The sequence below is a fragment of the Oryx dammah genome, unplaced genomic scaffold (assembly GCF_014754425.2).
Source record: "Oryx dammah isolate SB20612 unplaced genomic scaffold, SCBI_Odam_1.1 HiC_scaffold_18, whole genome shotgun sequence".
Taxonomy (NCBI): Eukaryota; Metazoa; Chordata; class Mammalia; order Artiodactyla; family Bovidae; genus Oryx; species Oryx dammah.
Window position 1 is genome coordinate 8,506,019 of NW_024070202.1, and position 19,802 is coordinate 8,525,820.

Here is a 19,802-nt window from a genome sequence, read left to right on the forward strand (position 1 = left end):
GTCAGCTGGTAGAGAATCTGCCTGCAATGCAAGAGACCCGGCTTTGATCCCTGGGTTGGGAAGATCCCCTGGAGAAGGGAATGGCTACCCACTAGTATTCTTGCTTGGAGAACTCCATAGATAGAGGAGCCTGGCAGGTGTGGGCTTCCCTGGTAGCTCAGATGGTAAAGAATCTGCCTGCAGTGCAGGAGACCCCCAGTTTGATCCCTGGGTCGTTTACTAGATCTTTAATGATTTAATAGGAGAGGGGAATTTATCAATATTTCAGTGCACACTTTGACCTCGATAGTTTTATTTTCTTCAAAACTATTCTGAGCTAATTTATCCTTGACACCATTTGAATGGGTTTGCAACTTCTTTGTTCTTTCTGCAATCATTTGCAAGTAGGTCATCTGACTTACATCCCTTGGTCTCCTGAAATATAAGATGAAAAAAATTAGAATTATCTGCAAAATAATCAGACAAATATAGGTTTTATTCCTGAACACTGAGAGGTTTGTGTCAGCACTGAGTGATTTCTGTGAAAGTGAAAAGGATTTGCATTATGAGTGACTAGGTAATGGATGGGGGATAGAACAGGAGAGAAGGAGGCAGGAGAGCCTCCATTTACCTGAGTGTGAGAAACACTGGTTTCTGCGACCTTCCGTTTCCCTCCCTTTTTTAAAATTTTAATTAAAAAATTGTTTTTAAAGATTTATTATTTATCTATTTTTGACCATGCCACACAGCAGGCGTGTGGGATCCTAGTCCCTGACCTGGGATCAAACTTGCACCCCTGGCAGCGGAAGTGCAGTCTTAACCGTTAGACCGCCAGGGAGGTTCTCGCTTTTTTAATTTTAATTTTCTCTTTGTCAAAACAACAACAAAAACAAAAAGGAACCCGTAAGATTGGACATTACCCAACAGCTGGAACATAAAAGTCAGTGAGGAGAGCTCTGAATTCCATGTGCCAGTTTCACTGATGACTCACTGGGAACTTGGTATAGGTCACCTAAACTTGTGCTACTTCAGTTCCTGGATGTGTGGAAAAAAAAAGTATAATATTTGATCCTAAAAATAATTAACTAGGGTAACTGTTTAGAGTTCTAAGAGGATATTTAATTAGGTAAGTTTCCACCACTTTAATAACTACACTAAACTATATGCTGTAATCATTAGCTATCAACCATAGTTAAATTCTAAATATTTACATTAATAAACATATATTTTTACTTTAACTTCACTTTCCAACTCTAGTCCCCACATCCTTGTTTCATGGATTTCTTTTCTCTGATACCATCTTCTGATACTGTTTCAGATCAGTAAATCTGCTTCTGCTGGGACTTAAGAGTCTAATCAAATCCTCTATATTTCATCTCATTTGGATTAAGTAAGATTCATTCCCTTAAAATTAACTGCGAGCACATGAGCCTACTATTTTTCTTATATGAACAAGATCCATTCATAAAAGAGCATAATTTATGTGTAACATGACTAGTGTATCTTGGTTAAATTTCACAACATTTTTATTAGTGGATCTTTGTCTATCTTACTTGTGTATTAATTACTCTTCATTAATGAATCCCAGTGTATAAGCTGAGAGAGGAGAAGTGTCACCATTCAACTTCGAATCAGAATTTTGCAGCTATGGATGACCCTAGAGGTCAGCTAGTTGAAAATCACCATTTCATAGATAACGAAGTGGGTAAGTCACTTGTCTGAGGCCACACAGCATCTGGGGATAGAGTAGGGATGAGAACCCATGAGTCCTTGGTCTCCAGCCACCTGCTGGAATTACTTGAGGCCTAACTAATACCCTTTGATCCCTGGGTCGGGAAGATCCCCTGGAGGAGGGCACGGCAACCCACTCCAGTATTCTTGCCTGGAGAATCCCATGGACACAGGAGCCTGGTGGGCTACGGTCCACAGGGTCACAAAGAGTCAGATACAACTGAGCAGATTAATACACATACATGCTTTAACTGATGAATTTGATTTAGTTCCACCCATGCTGGGTTCAGCCCCTCAGTAAGCTTATCTGTTTATAGGCAGACACTACACCTTTAATTCAGGCCAGTCAAAACTAGAACCTTCTTAACCAGAAGTTCAAACAGAGAACTGGCACAGATCCATTCTCCCTCTGAAAATACATATGCCATACAGATGCTGGAGAGTCATCTTTGTTTCTGAGGACAACACGTAACTTCTCAGTGGCAGCAATACATTCTGAATTCATCTGAAAGTGAAAACTAAAAGAAAGTATTAGTTGCTCAGTTGTGTCTGACTCTTTGTGACCCCATGGTCTGTAGACCCCCAGGCTCCTCTGTCCATGGGATTTCCCAGGCAAGAATATTGGAATGGGCTGCCATTTCCTCCTCCAGGGGGTCTTCCTTACCCAGGGATTGAACCTTGGTCTCCAGCACTGCAGGCAGACTTCCTACCGCCTGAGCCATGACAAATATTTAATTCACATCCACTATGAAACAGGTATTATACCTTTCATATCTAGGGCCCTACAGTCCATGGGGTCACAAAAAAATCACTTAGTGACTAAACAACAACAACACCCAAGGCCCTAGCCCTTGGGGAACTTGCTCTAAAATGAAGGCAAATATGGAACAAATAACCATACCCAGAGTTGAGTCTGGGAACGCCTGGTGGTCCAGTGGTCAGGACTCAGGGTTTTCGAGGCAGACGGCACAGTGCTAATCCCAGTCTGGGAACTAAGATTCCGAAAGCTGGGCAGCACAGTCAAAAAAGTTGAATCCTATAACTTAAGTGTACATATCTTAAAAGCATCCAGTTAAAATTTCCTTTTTAATATCACAGTTTCTTCAAAATTAGCCATTTAAATTTATAACTAATGAAGGAAGCAGATATATTGGGAAGTTGATTCTTCATACTTGCCAAGCTTTACATGGTCCATTAGTAACAACTTTTTCTCCTGCAAGATATACCATTGCAGTTAGGTGAAATGTTTTTGGAGTGGGATACATAAAAATGTAGTAAATATTATGTTCATGTTTTAAATTATTATTTCTATTATTATAAAATTAATGCATTTTTTGGGGTAAAGCATTTAAATTATATTTAAGGGTACAAAGTGCAAAGAAAACATTCTCTCTATCCTGAGTATACACACTCAGCTTTTTGTTCCTCTTCTGAAATTTTCTAAGCATTTAGAAACATATATATGTCTGTTTTTTCTTATAACTATGAAAATGGGTTAATGGTAAATACAGTTTTTTTCACTAACCCAAGACATATTTATACATCCACACATATTGATCTATTTCATTTTTTTAAATGTTTACCTACTATACCATAGACTACATATACCATAATTTATTCAAATAGAAGTTGATCTTTTAAAAAGTTAATGATACTAAATACTGGGAAGGTAAAACAGAGAATATGAATTATATATATGTATATACATATATATATATAAACATTCACACACACACACAACATTGTCAGAGTGAATAATAGGATTAATAGGCTAGCCACAGAGGTACAGTTGTCAAAGTCCATTCAGTTAATGACTACTTCATCGCTGCTGACTGACAGGTACAACCCATCAGTGTTTTGATTGGTGGCTTTAGACTTTTCATTCAAACATCCTGCTACCTTTCTCCCCAACTAACCTGATGTAGTGGCAAAAGTCAAACCTTCTCCTGTCTGAGGCCTCACTTGGTGCTGTCAGTAACCCAACATCCATTTTAACTCATCAGTTTAACTTTCTTAAGGAATTCCCCACCCTCCTCTGCTCCCCACTTGGGTTGATTTCCTGTCTTTTATCAGTCGCCATTTATCAAGACCCTATAATGTGCTCAGTGCAGAGCAGAACAAATCGAAGTGTTCCTCCTCACAATTTAAGGAAGGCAGGGGGCTAGTTTTTGTTTCCAGATAAAAGTCTATTAATAAAACATAAACGCCCTAAAACTTCCTTTAAACCAAATAGCACTGTCACATGCTCACAAACTCATTACTTTCATAGCCAGATGACTCAAGATTACTACATTTCTATTCATAAGGAGTTTGCTGGCCCGAAATCAACACAGTCAGGCCTTTCCCCCATCTTCCTTCTCTCTCCCTTGGGAAACAGACTTTTGGAGCCTAGCTTCAGGATGAAGACGATGTGTGTCTGCTGACTGAACTGTAGGTTCTGGGATTTTATAAAGCCCGAACTCCTCTTTTAAAATTCTTGTTTTGGGATCGGGGAAGTGAAGGTCTGAATTTTTTTTTTTTTTTTTGCCTCTAAGCCTTTCAATTTAGAACCATATTCTAAAAATGGTAAATAGACTAAGGCCTTCTGCTTGCTACTTACTATAGAACTGGATATTCATATCAGAAATCAGCCGCGTCTACATTACCGTCTGTCACTCAGCGTGACGGGGGATGAAGGGAACAGACCACCAGCCCTGCCCTGCCTGGGGAGTTTAACACTTGAAGCTTCTGCTTTTGCACTTGACTCTCCTAAAAAACGGGCCCACCTTTCTGTTTAGTTCTTTCACTTCACAGTTTCCTTGTCAAAACTGAAGAAAAACAAAAAGTCACCGTCAAACCTGGGTGCATCCCCGAGGCTCTTCCACTCCTCGGACCAAGAGGAAGCGATCTCAGCCGACCCCACCTCTACCCCCCCAGCTCTTTTCACAGGCGATCGCGGCAGGGACAAACCCGCTGTGATAAACGATCCAGCCTCACCCCCTTTCCTTTCGGGGCCTCCCCACTGCGCGAGACCGGGTTCCCAGCCTCGCCCGATCGCGTTCCTCCGCCGGCCGGGGTCCTGGACCGCGCGGGCAGGGCGGGCCGCCGGGGGAGGCGCGCGGGGGCGGGAGCGGGCGGCGGAGGGCGGCAGGGAACGTGGGCTCCGGGCCGGGGGCCGAGGTCGCGCCGGGGTCCCGCGCCCCGGGGGCCTGCGCCAGGGGGAAGGCGGGGCCGAGGCGGCGGCGGAGGCGGGAGGGGGTTGAGGGCGGGGCGGCTGGCGGATCCGCGCCGCGGCTTTCTCTCCCGAGCGCCCGAAACTCGGGGCTGAGAACTTCTCCCCGCCCGCGCCCCGCGCGCTCGGCGACCGCCCCCCCCGCCAGCCCGGGCGCCCGCACCTCGTCCCCGGCCCGCCCCCGGCCCGCCTCCGCCCGCGCCGCCCCCACCGCCGGCCGCCGGCCGCGCTTCTCTCGGTTACAAAGGAGGGAAAATGAGCTGGGCGGCGGCGGCGCGGCGCGGGGCCACCACGGCGGCGGCGGCGATCGCGGCCGCCCCCGGCACCACGTAGAACGCCCCCGCCCGTCCAGCCGCGGCCCAGGCCCGAGCCGAGCCTGCTGCCCGCTCGCCTCCCCAGCCCTGCGCTTCGCCTCCGGGTCCGAGGAGGAGGTGGAGGAGGTGCAGGAGGCGGAGGAGGCGCCGCCTTCGCCGCGCCGCGCGCCCTCGCCGTTGTCTGCGCTCCGCTCTGGACCAGTTTGGGGAAGTTGCCCGAGCTCCGTGTCGCCCAGATGTGCGACCTCATTGAGCCGCAGCCGGCCGAGAAGATCGGCAAGATGAAGAAGTTGCGGAGAACTTTGTCGGACAGTTTCAGCCGCATTGGTAAGGGGCGTGCTGTCCCGGGCACCCGGCCCGGCGCCCTCGGCCCCGCGCTTCTGGCACTGGCGGCTCAGGGGCCACCCGGGACTGGCGTGGGGTGCGCTGCGCGCGAAGGGTTGGGGGAACAGTGCCCGGGACCTGGGGGAGGGCGACGACAAAAAGGAGGGACACCTCTTCCCCTCATGATCGGAGGGTTCGCTTCTGCATGATTTTAAGCCCAAGACTTGGGTTCCCTCTCCTCGCCGCTAGCGCTCCTGCCTTCGCGCCCGCGGGGGACAGGCGAGGGCACGCTCCGTCCCCCGCTGCGCTCCCAGCTGCGCGGCCGCCTGGGTCACTTTTTTTTTTTTTTTGCTCTCAGGCCTTGGTATTGGGTATTTAGTCAATAATTTAACTTTGGGAATTGGTGAAATGTTGAGTTTGTGCCGTGGTATTGTTTAACATCCAGCCTAAAGAGAAGTGGGACAGATACCTTGGGATCTTTTGTTCGGTACTTCGGGTCCTCGAAAGCGAGATTCGGTTGTTGAATCCCGAGTTCTCTGACTCTTTCCATTGCTGCAGAGAAATGCGCGCTGTGAACCTGTCTGAACATTTTAGGAGTAAGTCTCCCAAACTTCTTCCATATACTGGAGCTCCAGGGCTATTGTCTTTAAATCAGCCGGCCAATTGACCGACAGATAGCCGACCGATAAATATTTGGGACGTTTAAGAATAAATCCGTGTCACAGACTATAACAGGGTGACAACAGTGTCACGTCGAATGGGTTGGTTCGATTTCTAGGGTTAGCCATAAAACCCCCCTTTAACATCAGCGGCTACCTTTTCTAACATCTGAACTTTCATTTACACAGGCAACTGTTTTCAGCAGGAAAATGGTACAAGTACTAAAAATAATACCTCAGAGTCCCTAAGAAGCCTTTTGAGTCCCTCTAGCCTTTGTTTCACTTGTTTAACATGTCATCCATGTTAATGAAGGTGTTAATGGAAATTAAACATAAGGTGCTTCATGGATCTGAGTTTGTCCTTGTCCTTCCATCCATTCATTTAAAAACAGTGGTATAAGTGCATCGTGAAATATGCAAACTTCCCTCAAGTCAAAATATGTTTTTAGTCTAGATTTCTTTGTTGTCTTCTAACTTAAAAAATTTCGTATGGTATACATAAACTTTCCCAAGATGACCATAAAGTTATGGTATGAAACCAATATTTAGCCCTGGTTTATTTATTTTGTGTATTGGGTATTTGCAGTTTTATGAGTTAGGGATGCCTATGAAGAGCCCTTGTATTCAAATGAAGTTTGAAGCCAAGAAAAGTGTGAGAGAGCAAGGTGTTGAGTCGCTGTGCATTAAGAAGGATGTTTCAGCCCCCTACCCAGACTATCACAGAGGCAGATTCTGGAGTCCATTAAGCCCTGTTCTAAAAGGCACTAAGTGTATATTTACTAATGCTAATGACTCTGTTGGAACCCCTCCAGTTTTGTGTTAAATAATTCATTGCAACTGAGTCTCAGTAAGAAGCCAAGGACATTAATATAAAAATTCCTTATGTTTAAATAATTTCAAGGTTTTGATCGACAATCAGTAAAATTTGGATTAACTACAATGCTGGCAAATGTGATGTTGTTAATTGGATTTTATAGCTTACAGAGATTAGTGATGTGGAGCTCCTTTTGATTCCAACTCTTGTGAAAATGTCTTCTAAGTTCTGGTAGATTTTTACCTGCTCCTTTTCAGAAGCAGTACAGTGCTGTGAACATACCTGATTATTGTATTGGTGGAGGGTCACGATTCTGAATAGCAAATCTCGTTCTGGAATACTGTAAAAGGAGATAAAGAGTGACCCTGATAGTATACCAAGCTCAAGACGTTTATTGGAAGTAGCATTACAGAAGAGACGTCTTTGTTATCTACAGATTTTTAAAAGTTTTATTTGCAAAATCAAAAAGCAGTGAAATCGATCCCGTTATTTAAGGATTTTTAAGGTACAGGAGGCTGTTGAGTTGAAGCGTCACTATGGGATTACCTAGAGTATAGATTAAAGGTAGAGGCTGTGCGTCAGGTGGATTGGGGTTTCCCATGTCATCAGTTATAGTGGAGTGACCTTGGACAGGTCCCTCATCTCTGGGCTTGCTTTTCGAGTTACTTTGTTATTGGCACTTAGTTAAGTAAAGCATAAGATGTCTTGTGTTGTATGGGATTGAAGACTCCATAGATGTTCCTAATGTGTTATGTTAGTGATTACACCATCCTGACATATGGATCTTCTGGTGGAAAGCAAGAGAAAAGAAGTGGCCTTTGACCTGAGGGCTGAGTTAACCTGAAAAAGGGATGGGTTTGGGAGTTATGCTGATCTGGATTCGAATCCCATTTCTGTTGCTTGCTGTGTGCCTTGGCCAACTAGCAGAATTTCCCTAAATCCCAGAGTCCTCATCTGTCAGCTTTCTTAAGGCCGTTACGAAGATTAGATTAGATAAAATACATAAGCTATCCAGTGAATATCTGTCCCAGGGTGAAGACTGATCCTGGAGGCTGTGACTCTTCCTTCTGATTTCTCAGTTTATCTCCTCTATCTTCTTCCTTTCTTCTTTGGTACTTCTTGAGGAGATCAAAGAGTGAATGATTTATTCCTGCTGAGTAATTCAACGTCTCAGTATACTCATTCCCTTTAACCAATCTACTATGGGTTTTGAAATAAACATACTGACCTTATTTTGCTTTTTAGTATGATTCAAAAGTATAGTTTGTAATATGGTAAAATACATAGTATCATTGTTTAGCCATGAGAAATTAGTAATCATCTACAGAAAATGAGGACAGTTTTTGAAAGTCTGTGATTTTCATTAATTATGGATTAATAATCCATTATTATAAAAGATTAATAATAATAACTATATATCAGTGACATTGCTAATGTTTAATTTACTTGCACACGCAAGATCAGCCAACTTTGTCACGACCCACTTCAAATACAGCTGATCTGAGATTACTCAATTATAAAAGGTCTAATAAAACACACTGGCTTTCAAGCCATAACACTCTAATTTATGACATTTGCCAGGGAGTGACACAGCTATGGTTCTTTTGTAAGATGGGTGTAATTGAATTTCAAAGTCATCCATTGATTTCAGTAGTGAGTTTTTATGGTTTTTTGCTAAATAGTCTTAGTGTGTTCACTTATTAGGAATTACTATAGTTGTCTCACTTAAAAAAATTAGCATAAATAGAGACAAATGGGAACTTGATTGTTTAAATATTAAAATCCATTTCCTCTTTTCTTTCCTTGTTTCTTTTATTTTCACATGACTGCTTAGAAGGAGAAAGGCTTTCTGTAATACCTAATGTGAGGTTAAGGTTGAACTGATGTTTCTTCATATTCGTTTGAATGCATTTCTTCCCACTTACTCGGATTATCTCCCTGAGAAAGGAAGTTTATACTCTGTGATATTTGAGATGAACCCTATGTATACCATTTCTTTAAAAGATGAAGTTTTTGAGATAACTGAAAAAAAGGAAGAGGCTGTGGTTATGTTGAAATTGGGGGTTTGTTACCTTGTTCTGTAAGAGTGTAATTTTAGAGTCCAGCTGTCACTTGATAAATCCATTCTGTCAAAAAGAGAAATGTAAGGTTAAAGGTTCACATGAAAAATTGAACTATTGCACCACATCCTCCCCTTCCCCATGCAGTTTCAAAAGACTTTACTTTGAAAATTGTGATATGGAATTTATATCTGTGATTCTTCATAAGAGACAATAGTACCTGGTTTTCATAATCCAAAACTTAATGTATCTCAAAGGGTAAGATGCTATTCTTTTGCCCTTGAAGTACAGCTCATTAATTTCACAGATAATTATTGAGTACCTCCTGTGTGCTGGATATTGTGCTGGTGTTCAGAGTCAGTGACCATTGATACTGGTTCCTGTCCCTCAAAGACTTTAAGAGAAGACAGGCCAATGAATGAGCATTGACAAATTCTACCAGGAAGATTTGCACCATTTGCTGTTGGAGAACATAGGAGGGATACCATTTTAGTCTTTAGTGAGATCATGGAAAGACTTCTGGAGGGAGCAGGGTCTGAGCAGAGGCCTGAATAGAATATCTGATTTTGTTAGATGGCTTAATCTATGCCCCTTTGTTAACCCAGAAAAATGTAATATGCTTGTTATTCCATGATATCCTTGAAGACATTTGTGAGTTTGTATTTACATGAATGATTAATGACAATCAGGGAATGTAATCAATAACGAGATGTTATATGCCTGTTTAGGTCAGAGTTTCATCAGTGACCTGATAAATATTTGGCAAAGACAACTTTAATTGGGCTTTTTTGTTACCATTAATTGCTCTTCCGGGAAGGGATTCGGTGTTTAAAGGAAACAGTGCAAGGTGTCAATTTAGTAATGAAGTGTTCGAATGAAGGGGTAGACTTCTTGGTGTTAAAATAGTCTCCCCTGTGGTGTCCTGGGTTTGAGAATAGTGTGTACGGGAGGTTATCTGGCTTCCTTCTCTTTGTATATTAGAAAACACACCTGCAATTCTCCCTTCTCTTTCCTCCTTTTCTTTCTACCAATAGATCCCAGCCCTTTATCCAGAAGGTTGGAGGAACTGGTAAGACTTAGGTGGCAAGAAGGAAATAGTCCAGTCTGGGTGTTAAAAGATTTTCTAGTTTCTACTCTATTCAGCCGGAATAGGACTTTAGAGTGTAGACCAGTAAGCCCCTATGCACAATTGTGTACTTCTGAAACGTTTCTCCAACTCATGATTTCCGTTAAGTTTTCTGCTTTGTGCATTCTTTTTAATCTCAAACATTCTAAATAATTGTAGCATTTAAGGACCTAGGTGTTTGTCAGCTAAACATGAAATACTTCTTCTCTTCAGAGTAATTAAATGCCTGTTTTGAGGGTATAAATATTTCAAGTAAATTTCAAGTATTTGCTTGTTCCTATGAAACACCCCAAATGTATTGTTTCCTTTGGTGATACCCTGTTAGAAAAGTGATGTTGAGAATGTTTGAATTATGTTTCTGCAGTGCTTATTTTGCACATCTTATCTTTCATCATCAAACTTAAACTTCTGTCAGTGTGAGAGTCTCATTCGGGGCCCTGTGCAGAGTCGGTGTCTTCCTGACAATTGGTTTGGGAGGTCCAGCCACCCCCTCCATAATGGTAGATGAGCACACAACAGAAGTTTAAGGGGAAGTTTCTTTAAGATTCCATTTTGAATCCTTCATACTTTGATTAAAACATTTTTCTGCTAAAGGAGAACTAGAGGAAAGATATGCCTGCTTCTTTTCCATAGTTGGGAGTGTAGTTTCATTTGCATATTTATGAAAGTGCTTCACAAAGATGCATGCTGTGAGTTCCATCATTTGCAGTTTTCATATTTGTACCATAACATTGTTATTCAGGTTGGGGCACAATTTTACTTTCTGAAATGGAAACACCATACTACTTAAAAAAAAAAAATTTCCTAGAACTTAGATACTTGGCCTCTTTGAGATGTTTCACAATAATTGTTTCCTTTCCCCTTTTATTTTATAGCCTTGAAGAAAGAGGACACCACCTTTGAAGAGGTAGGTTAAATTTCTTTATCTAACGTTAGAAGTGTTTGATTACTTGCAGGTAAACTCAGAAGGTGTCAACTTTGCACTTAGAAGCAAACAATGAAAAAATGCCTTAGAAAAGCAAACAAGTGATGGCATCTTTTTATTTAGTTACATTGTATTTTCTGATTTTAAATAACTGTTCAGATTGAATCTTGTTATCAGTCAACAGAAATGTGTCTTTTGAAATTAACAAGCGAACACAAGACTCCTGCAAGCCTTGTTTTGTTGTTTTGTTGCTTTGCTGCTGATGGTGGTGCTGGTGAAGCCCAGTGTGATGTGTGTGCTCAGGGCAAGTCTGGAGCTGTTGGCAGGTCGGGTCCCACTGCTCCCAAAGAGGGTGTGATGCGATGTTGACGCCACAGATTGTCTGTCAGACTCCCAAAGGAGGTGCTGTCTTCTCTTGTTCTAGTTTTCCTATTCTTTGCCTATCAGATCTGTCTTTATCTACTTGACGCAAAGTAGCATTGTTCCAGAAAGGCAGGGGGTTCCTATGTAATTAATAGCACTCTGAATGTGATTTTTTCAGTTGTACTCTCTCTGAATTTTTGACAGCATCTGTGGGAATCACTAGACAAATAATGTTTCCAGAATATTCTCAAGAGTGTGTGTGTGTGTATCTGTGCTCAGTCAGGTCTGTCTCTGCAACTCCAAGCACTGTAGCTCGCCAGGCTCCTCTGTCCATGGGATTCTCTAGGCAAGAATACTGGAGTGAGTTGTCATGCCCGCTGGCAGGGGACCTTCCCAACCCAGGAATGGAACCCAGGTCTCGAATTGCAGGTGGATTCTTTGCCATCTGAGCCACCAGGGAAGCCCAAGAATACTGGAGTGGGTAGCCTATCCCTTTATACACACACACACCCATAGTATGTTTATGTGTGAACACATATATATCTACACAATGTACTTATCCTGTAGCCTGATGGAAGAATAGATGAGTTTGGTTGTGGTTTGATTTGTTTTAACAGTTGCAGATTCCATGGAAGAAGCCACCTGACCCTCTGTGCTGCAGTGCTTCAGAGAGGAAAGGCCACATGTGCTAATGGAAAGTTCCTGGGCCATGTGGCCGGCTGTGGTGCAGGACAGGGGCACTCAGGGAGAACCTGCACCAGACCAGGATTTCTGGAAGGTGCCTGAGACATTTGGCTCTCACGGTCTGTCACTTCATCTGTTGCACCTGTTCTTTTTTTCCCACTGGGTCCAGCTCTACACATGGCTTCCCAGGGGGCTCAGCAGTAAAGAGTCCTCCCGCCAATGCAGGAGAAACGGGTTCGATCTCTGGTTCGGGAAGATCCCCTGGAGGAGGAAATGGCAGCCCACTCCAGTATTCTTGCCTGGAGAATCCCATGGACAGAGGAGCCTGGTGGGCTACAGTCCATGAGGTCGCAAAGAGTCGGACACGGCTGAGTGAGTGAACAGCAAGCTCTACAAGCTGCGTGTCCCTGGACTCCAAAGCAGCTTTCCCTGCCAACATTGCTGAGATATGCTGTGAAATTTAGTGATTCTAGACCTGAAGCAATAAAGGAGTCTTTTCTTTCCCATCCATAGTGGGTCATAATGCTGTTCTCCTTGAAACCTGTCTTTCTGGAATTTCCGCAGTGTTACCAAGATGTTTTCCGGAGAGTATTTTCTTTCTTCTCGGAAGAAATCAGTGTGAGAATATTGAGCACCTTTTCTGTATAAAGAAAACTCTCCCCTCTAATTATGGAGGTAATTTAAGTTTACATTAAAAAAAAAAGGAAAAAGAGAAGAAAAACCTCCCTAATCCTATTATTCAGTTACATCTGCTATTAAATGTCCTTGCCTCTTTTCTTGTGTAAAGAACAAACAAAAACAACCTCCGCCCCCCAAACTATAGCCCATATATTCTATCCCACTTTCTTTTTCAACCTCTATTTTTGAGTACTTTTACAGATGACACCTAATCTTTGTTAGAAATTTAAAAAACCTGTTGTCTTGTTTAAATACCATGAATGATTGTGTGTTATTCTGCCACGTGGTGGTGACATCAGCTTTCAAAAACACCTGAGGCTGGAACCTAGATGGAAGTTCAGGACGTATGAGTGAAACCTGTAACTTGGTTCCCTTCCTTACCCCTACACCTCTGCATAGCTGAACGTCTGGATTTTGTGGTTTGGGGAAAAATTATCCTTAGCTTTTTTTAGAAAAGAATTGATTGCTTAATTAAGTTTTGGCTGTGCTGGGTCTTCCTTGCTGTGCAAGCTTTTCCCCAGTTATGGTGAAGGGACCTCTCGCTGAGGTGGCTTCCTTGCCGCAGAATCCAGGCTCTGGGGTGCGGGGCTGCAACAGCTGTGGCGGGTGGTTCTAGGGCACAGGCTCACCAGTTGTGGCGCACGGGCCTAGTTGCTCCTTGGCATCAGGGACTGAACCTGTGTCTCCTGCATCGGCAGGTGGATCCTTTACAACTGAGACACCAGGGAACCCCTATCCTTAACTTTTATACAGCCATTTTTTCCTCTGCTAAAGGAAAGAGATTGGATAGATACCTTAAGTCAGTAAATCACGGAATGTTCCATCTTGAGGAGACGCTGGAAATCAGGTGCTTGACTTCATTGTTTCAAAGGTGGAGGAACTGAGGTCCTGGGCGGGGGAACAGGTGATTTTCCTTTAGTCAGGGGAGGACCCAGGGCCAGGAGCCTGGGAGACAGGATTAGTAAAGACATGCTTGAAGCCCCAGATCAACCACACTTTCAAGGGCAATCAACTTCCTTTCCCCAGGCCTTTTATAAAAGAGAGATGTGATAGTACCTCCTTCCTAAGGTTATTGGGAGGATTGTGTGTGTGTTAGTCACTCAGTCGTGTCTGACTCTTTGCGATCCCATGGACTGTAGCCGCTAGGCTCCTCTGTCCATGGAATTCTCTAGGCAAGAATACTGGAGTGGGTTGCCATTTCCTTCTCCAGGGGATCTTCCTGACCCAGGGATCGAACCCAGGTCTCCTGCACTGCAGGCATATTCTTTACCATCTGAGCCACTAGGGAAGCCCATATTGGGAGGATTAGATAAGCTAAGTATATAAAGATTCCAGAATAGCCACTGGCACATAGTAAATGTCTTACATTTCATCCTGTCATTGTCCTTGTCTCCATCATTGCCGTCATTATTGATCATCTTACCATGACATCTGCGTTCTGTATTGGAAGGGCTACAAGGAGGATGAAAGATTAAATTCAAAGGTAAGTATTAGGTCTATGTGGAGAATTATTTTCAGATATTCCCTTAAAATTTCAAAGACTTCATGCGATGATTTGCGTATTAAGCCTGTAAAACTACTCTCTAAAAACCACCATTTTTTAGATTCCCTGAAGGAATGACTGCCTGCATTCAGTTTTGTAGTTCCTCTGTGTCTTGCATGTGGTTAATGTTCAAAAAATATCTATTGAATATGAGTGAATATATGTTGCAAATGAAGAGAAAGTTCATCCCAGGGTCAGCCAACATGGATTCTCATTTGCCACTTCCTAGCTATTTGTGCAGGTATTTACTTTACCCAGGACTCAGTTTTCTCATTTGTAAAACCAGTGAGTAAGACTGTGATCTTCAAGTTGCTTTCTATCTGTCAGTGCAGCACAGAATCCTGCAAAACAGTCAACATAAAATAACAGTTTTACCAAGATCTGAAATGTGTACTAGATCGGTGCTTATATAAACAAGAAGTCACTGAGTTTTTGTATGATCATTTTCAGATTATAATGGTAGAAGTTTTCTTGAATTCCTTTCGTGGTCTTCCACTTCTCCTGTGGGAGCTGGGGAACTCAAACAGTCCACTGGAATCCAATTAAGATGTGAATCTTGGAATCTGGGGCCTGGGTGCAGTTCTTAGATATGCGTGAGGTGTGGCAACTCCTTCCTCAGTGTTTATGAGCTGGAGAGTGCCTTATCTCGAGGAGTGGCTTTCTCTGGAGTGCCTAGAGGGGGAGCGTGGTAGCTACTCCCTTATTCATGTAGAGTATTTCTGTAGGTCGTGTAAATGTTTGACTTTGAACAGAAAGAGGAGAAGAAGAAATGTGGATTTCTTTGGAAGAATTTTTAACATACTGCAAAGTAATCACCACGATAAGTCTAGTTCACATCTGTCCCTATACATAGGTACAGAAATTTTTTTTCTTGTGATGAGAACTTTTAAGATTTACTCTTAGAAACTTAGCTGTAGTCACAGGGCTCTACAGTACATCTATTGGTCATCTGTGTGTCTTCTTTAGTGTTTGTTCAGATTCTCTGCTCATTTTTTAAATAGAATTGGTTTTTGCCGTTAAACCGTATTATATCTTTATATATTCTGGATAGTAATCCCTTACCAGATACACTATTTGCAAATATTTTCTCCCATTCAGTGGATTGCCTTTGCAATTCTTTCTATAATCCAGTTGCCTTGTTGATATGCCTTGTTGATAGTTTCTTTTGCTGTGCAGAAGCTATTTGTTTTTGCTTTTGGTGTCAGGTCCAAAAATTATTGTAAAGATTGATGTCACGGAGCTTACTGCCAGTGTTTTCATCTAGAAGTTTTAGGTTTTCAGGTCTTACAATCAAGTCTTTAATCCATCTGAGTTATTTTTTGTGTATGGGATAAGATAGAGGTCTAGTTTTACTCTTTTGCGTATAGGTACCCAGTTTTCCCAACACTATTTATTAGAATGTCCTTTCCCTGCCTGTATATTCTTGGCTCGTTTGTATGTTAACTGACCATATATGTGTGAGTTGATTTCTGGGCTTTCTATTTTGTTCCACTTACCTATGTGTCTCATTTTATGCCATACTGTTTTAGTTACTGTGGCTTTGTAATATAGCTTGAAATCAGGGGCATGATGCCTCCAGTTTTGTTCTTCTTTCTCAAGATTGCTTTGGCGATTCGGGGTCTTTGTGGTTTTATACAGATTTTGGAATTGTTTACACTATTTCTATGAGAACTGTGAAATTAGATTCTATTTGCTATTTTGGATGATGTGGACATTTTAACAATATTATTTCTTCCAGTCATGAGCATGGAGTATCTTTCCATTTATTTCTTTCATCAGTTATATATATAGTTATCAGTATACAGGTTTTTTTCACCTCCTTGGTTAAATTTATTCCTTGATATTTTAGATTCTTGATTAAGTTGTAATGTGAATTGTTTTCTTAATTTGACTTTCTGATAGTTCATTATTTGTATATAGAAACAACAGATTTCTGGGCATTGATTTTTACATCCTGAAACTTTACTGAATTTATTTATTCTTTATTTTAAAAAATTATTTATTTTTGTTTTTGGCTGTGCTGGGTCTTCATTGCTGTGTGTGGGCCTTCTCCAGTTGCAGTGAGCAGGGCAATTAGTTTCTCTAGCTGCAGCTCTCTGGTTGCAGTGTGCAGGCTCCTTATTGCGACGGCTTCTCTTGTTGCACAGCATGGGCCCTAGGGTGTTCAGGTTTTGGCACATGGGTTTAGTAGTCATACATGAGTCTAGTTGCCCTGAGGCATGTGGAATTCTCCTGGACCAGGGATAGAACCCATGCACCCTGCAGGCTGATTCTTAACCACTGGGCCTCCAGGGAAGTCTTCGTTTATTACTTCTAGCAATTTTTTGGTGGAATCTTTAGTTTTCCATATCTAGCATTATGTCATCTGCAGATAGTGACAGGTTTACGTCCTTTCCAATTAATGCTTTTTATTTCTTTTTCTTGCCTAATTGCTCTGGCTAGGACTTTCAGTACTTTGTTGAATAAGAGTGGTGAAAGGGGCTATCCTTTTCTTGTTCCTGATTTGAGAGAGAAAGCTTTCGCCATTGAGCATGATAGCTTTGACTTGGCATACATGCTCTTTATTCTGTTGAAGTATACTCCCTCTGTTACTCACAATTCCAGTGTTAGGGACTCTGAACCCCTAACAGTTATTTCTCCGTATCGGGGTTCCACACCTATGGATTCAGCCAGCCCAGGTTGGGAGATAGATGGGGCATTGTACATTGATCTCAGTTTCTAGATCTTGTCCCTCTTTTGTTATTTTGTATAAAGGTATAACCCTAATACCCAAGATGATAGATACGGCAGTGATTTTTTTAATGTGAACCAGAGTCTAGGGGTTAGGTACAAATATTTTGGAGATATTCCTGGTGATTCTTTTCCATCCTTTGAGGGTGGCAGAAGCCTTTGCATTCTTTTTTTCACCCTGTCTTCATCGGAGCTCTCAGTGTCTTGTGAATGATGTGTGTGTTATATACAATGTTGCAGCTTTGGGCTTCCCTGACTTCCTCATCTAAAATACTAAATTTTGGGAACAGTGGTTTAGCCCTCTTGCTGAGGTTATACTCGTTGTATCTCTTCTATGCTTTTTATTTCTTTTTCAGAGGACCAGTTTGCAGAGGACCCCTCCTCTGCCTACCTTGCCTCCTTCTTCCAGCCCACAACGGATCCTCCCCTCCCTGTTTCTTTTCTGTTCACTCATGGTACATCACTCCCTCGACAGTGTCCTCAATGGCCTTACCCCTTTGTACTTTGCTTGTAATCTACTCTGCCAGCTCTCGATTTTGACCTGGTGTCTTTCCCTCTCTTACCCAGTGGCTGCCAAAGCTGCTTGAGGAAATCACTCTGTAAATAAATCTATCATCTCCATTCTTTGCTGGAACCCGAGGCAGCAGTGCACAGCCTTGTACTGTGTGGCTGACCTGTTTCCTGCTGAAACATTTCCACTCCCCTAAAACCTTCTAACCACCCTCATCCAACCCTCCTTCCTTTTCTACATGACTTTCCCTCTCTATTAGTTTGCTAGAGTTTCCATAGAAAAACATCCACAAACTCAGTGGCTTAAACAACAGACGTTTTATTGTCTCACAGTTCTGAAGATCAGAAGTCTGAAGTCAAAGTGTTGGCAGCTTTGGTTCCTTCTGTGGGCTGTGAAGGACACATCTGTTCCAGGCTTCCTCCCTTAACTTGTAGATGGTCCTCTTTTCCATGTGTTTTCACATCATCTTCCCTCAGTGGGTGTGTATCCAAATCCCCCCACCTTTTTTTAAATAAGGACCTCAATCATATTGAATTAGGGGCTCACTCTAATTAGGGGCTCACTCAATCTCTGCTCTGGTTTATTGTTTTTCAGTTGCTAATCGTGTCTGACTCTTTGTGACCCTCTGAACTGTAGCATGCCAGGCTTCCCTGTCCTTTACTATTCTCAGATTCATGTCCATTGAGTTGGTGATGCTATCTACCCATCTCATCCTCTGCTGCCCCCTTCTCCTCTTGCCTTCAGTCTTTCTCAGCATCAAGGTCTTTTCCAGTGAGTCAGCTCTTCACATCAGGTGGCCAAAGTATTGGAGCTTCAGCTTCAGCATCAGTCCTTCCAATGAACATTCAGGGTTGCTTTCCTTTAGGATTGACTGATTTGATCTCTTTGCTGTCCAAGGGACTCTCAAGAGTCTTCTCCAGCACCACAGTTCAAAAGCATCAAGTTTTCAGCACTCAACTTTCTTTATTGTCCAACCCTTACATCCATAAATGACTTCTGTTACAAATTCATCTTAATTTAACTAATTACATCTGCAGTGACCCTGTTTCCAAGTCAGAACACATTCAGAGGGACTGGGGTAACTTAAGACTTAAACATAGGAATTTTTGGTAGATACAATTCAACTGATAACAACCTTCTTAGAGCCCTTAACAACATGAAGTATCAGGCCCTTGCCTATACATGTACATTATTTGCTACAATCATACTTCCTGTTTTTCTCTACCGGAGAGGAAGATATGTCTTTTTTTCCTGTTCTGGTTTCTCCTCCTTTCCTCTTGATTCCTTCCCCTTTTTTTCCACTCCAGAAGCTTGTGTAATTGATTCTTTCCTTTCTTTTATTTGTATAATTTATTTTATTTTTAAAGTTTATTTTAAATTGGAGTGTAATTGCTTTACAATGCTGTGTTAGTTTCTGCTGTGCCGTAGTGTGAATCAGCCATTTGTATACATACGTCCCCTCCCTCTGAAGCCCCGTGCCCCACGTCTTCCGGGCATCACGGACACCCAGCTGTGGCCCCTGTGCTGCGCTGCAGCCCCCACCAGCTCTCTGTTGAACACACGGTAGAGTGTATGTCAGGGCCACTCTCAGGCTGTCCGCCCTCTCCTTCCCACCCTGTGTCCACAAGCCCGCTCTCTGTGTCCGTGTCTCTGTTCTTTCCCTGCAAGTAGGTTCATCACTACCATTTTTCTAGATTCCATATATCTTCATTCATATTTGTTTTTCTCTTTCTGGCTTACTTCACTCTGTAAGACAGACTCTAGGTTCATCCACCCTCTTGTACTGTTGGTGGGAATGTAAATTGATACAATCACTATGCAGAACAGTATGGAGGTTCCTTAAAAAACTAAAGATAAAGCTACCATATGACCCAACAGTCCCACTACTGATCATATACCCTGAGAAAACCATGATTCTTTACTTCCTTATCTGTGTTTCCTGTCTTTTCCCTTTTATAGGTATTTCAGCAGAGGCTCTGAGCATGGTTAAGTCTATCCAGCTGCCCATTGGATGTTTCTGCTTCTATATCTTGTCGTCACCTGGATTTCAGTGCATCAAGTATAGTTGGCCTTCTAATGACATGGGTTTGAACCACAGGGGTTGGCTCACATATGGATTGTTTTTAAAGCAAATGCAGTCGATTGAATCT

At 42.5% G+C, this 19,802-nt stretch overlaps 1 protein-coding gene and 1 long non-coding RNA gene across 2 annotated transcripts in view; one reads left to right on the forward strand and one right to left on the reverse strand.

Moving 5' to 3' along the window:
• Positions 1-364: 364 nt before the first annotated feature.
• LOC120877842 lies at positions 365-3,683 on the reverse strand. The gene is made up of 4 exons (XR_005724412.1): positions 2,612-3,683; positions 2,041-2,215; positions 900-1,014; positions 365-414 (listed from the first exon to the last, which is right to left on the reverse strand). It is a non-coding gene; the product is annotated as an uncharacterized LOC120877842 (long non-coding RNA).
• Positions 3,684-5,143: 1,460 nt separating this feature from the next.
• The window catches only part of CDK14 (cyclin dependent kinase 14), a 557,423-nt gene continuing 542,764 nt past the window's right edge, over positions 5,144-19,802 (forward strand). Inside the window, exons 1-2 of the mRNA XM_040260248.1 lie at positions 5,144-5,562; positions 11,094-11,125. Of these exons, the coding sequence (XP_040116182.1) occupies positions 5,472-5,562; positions 11,094-11,125 (123 nt within the window). The 5' untranslated portion in view covers positions 5,144-5,471. The remainder of the gene's footprint in view (positions 5,563-11,093; positions 11,126-19,802) is intronic.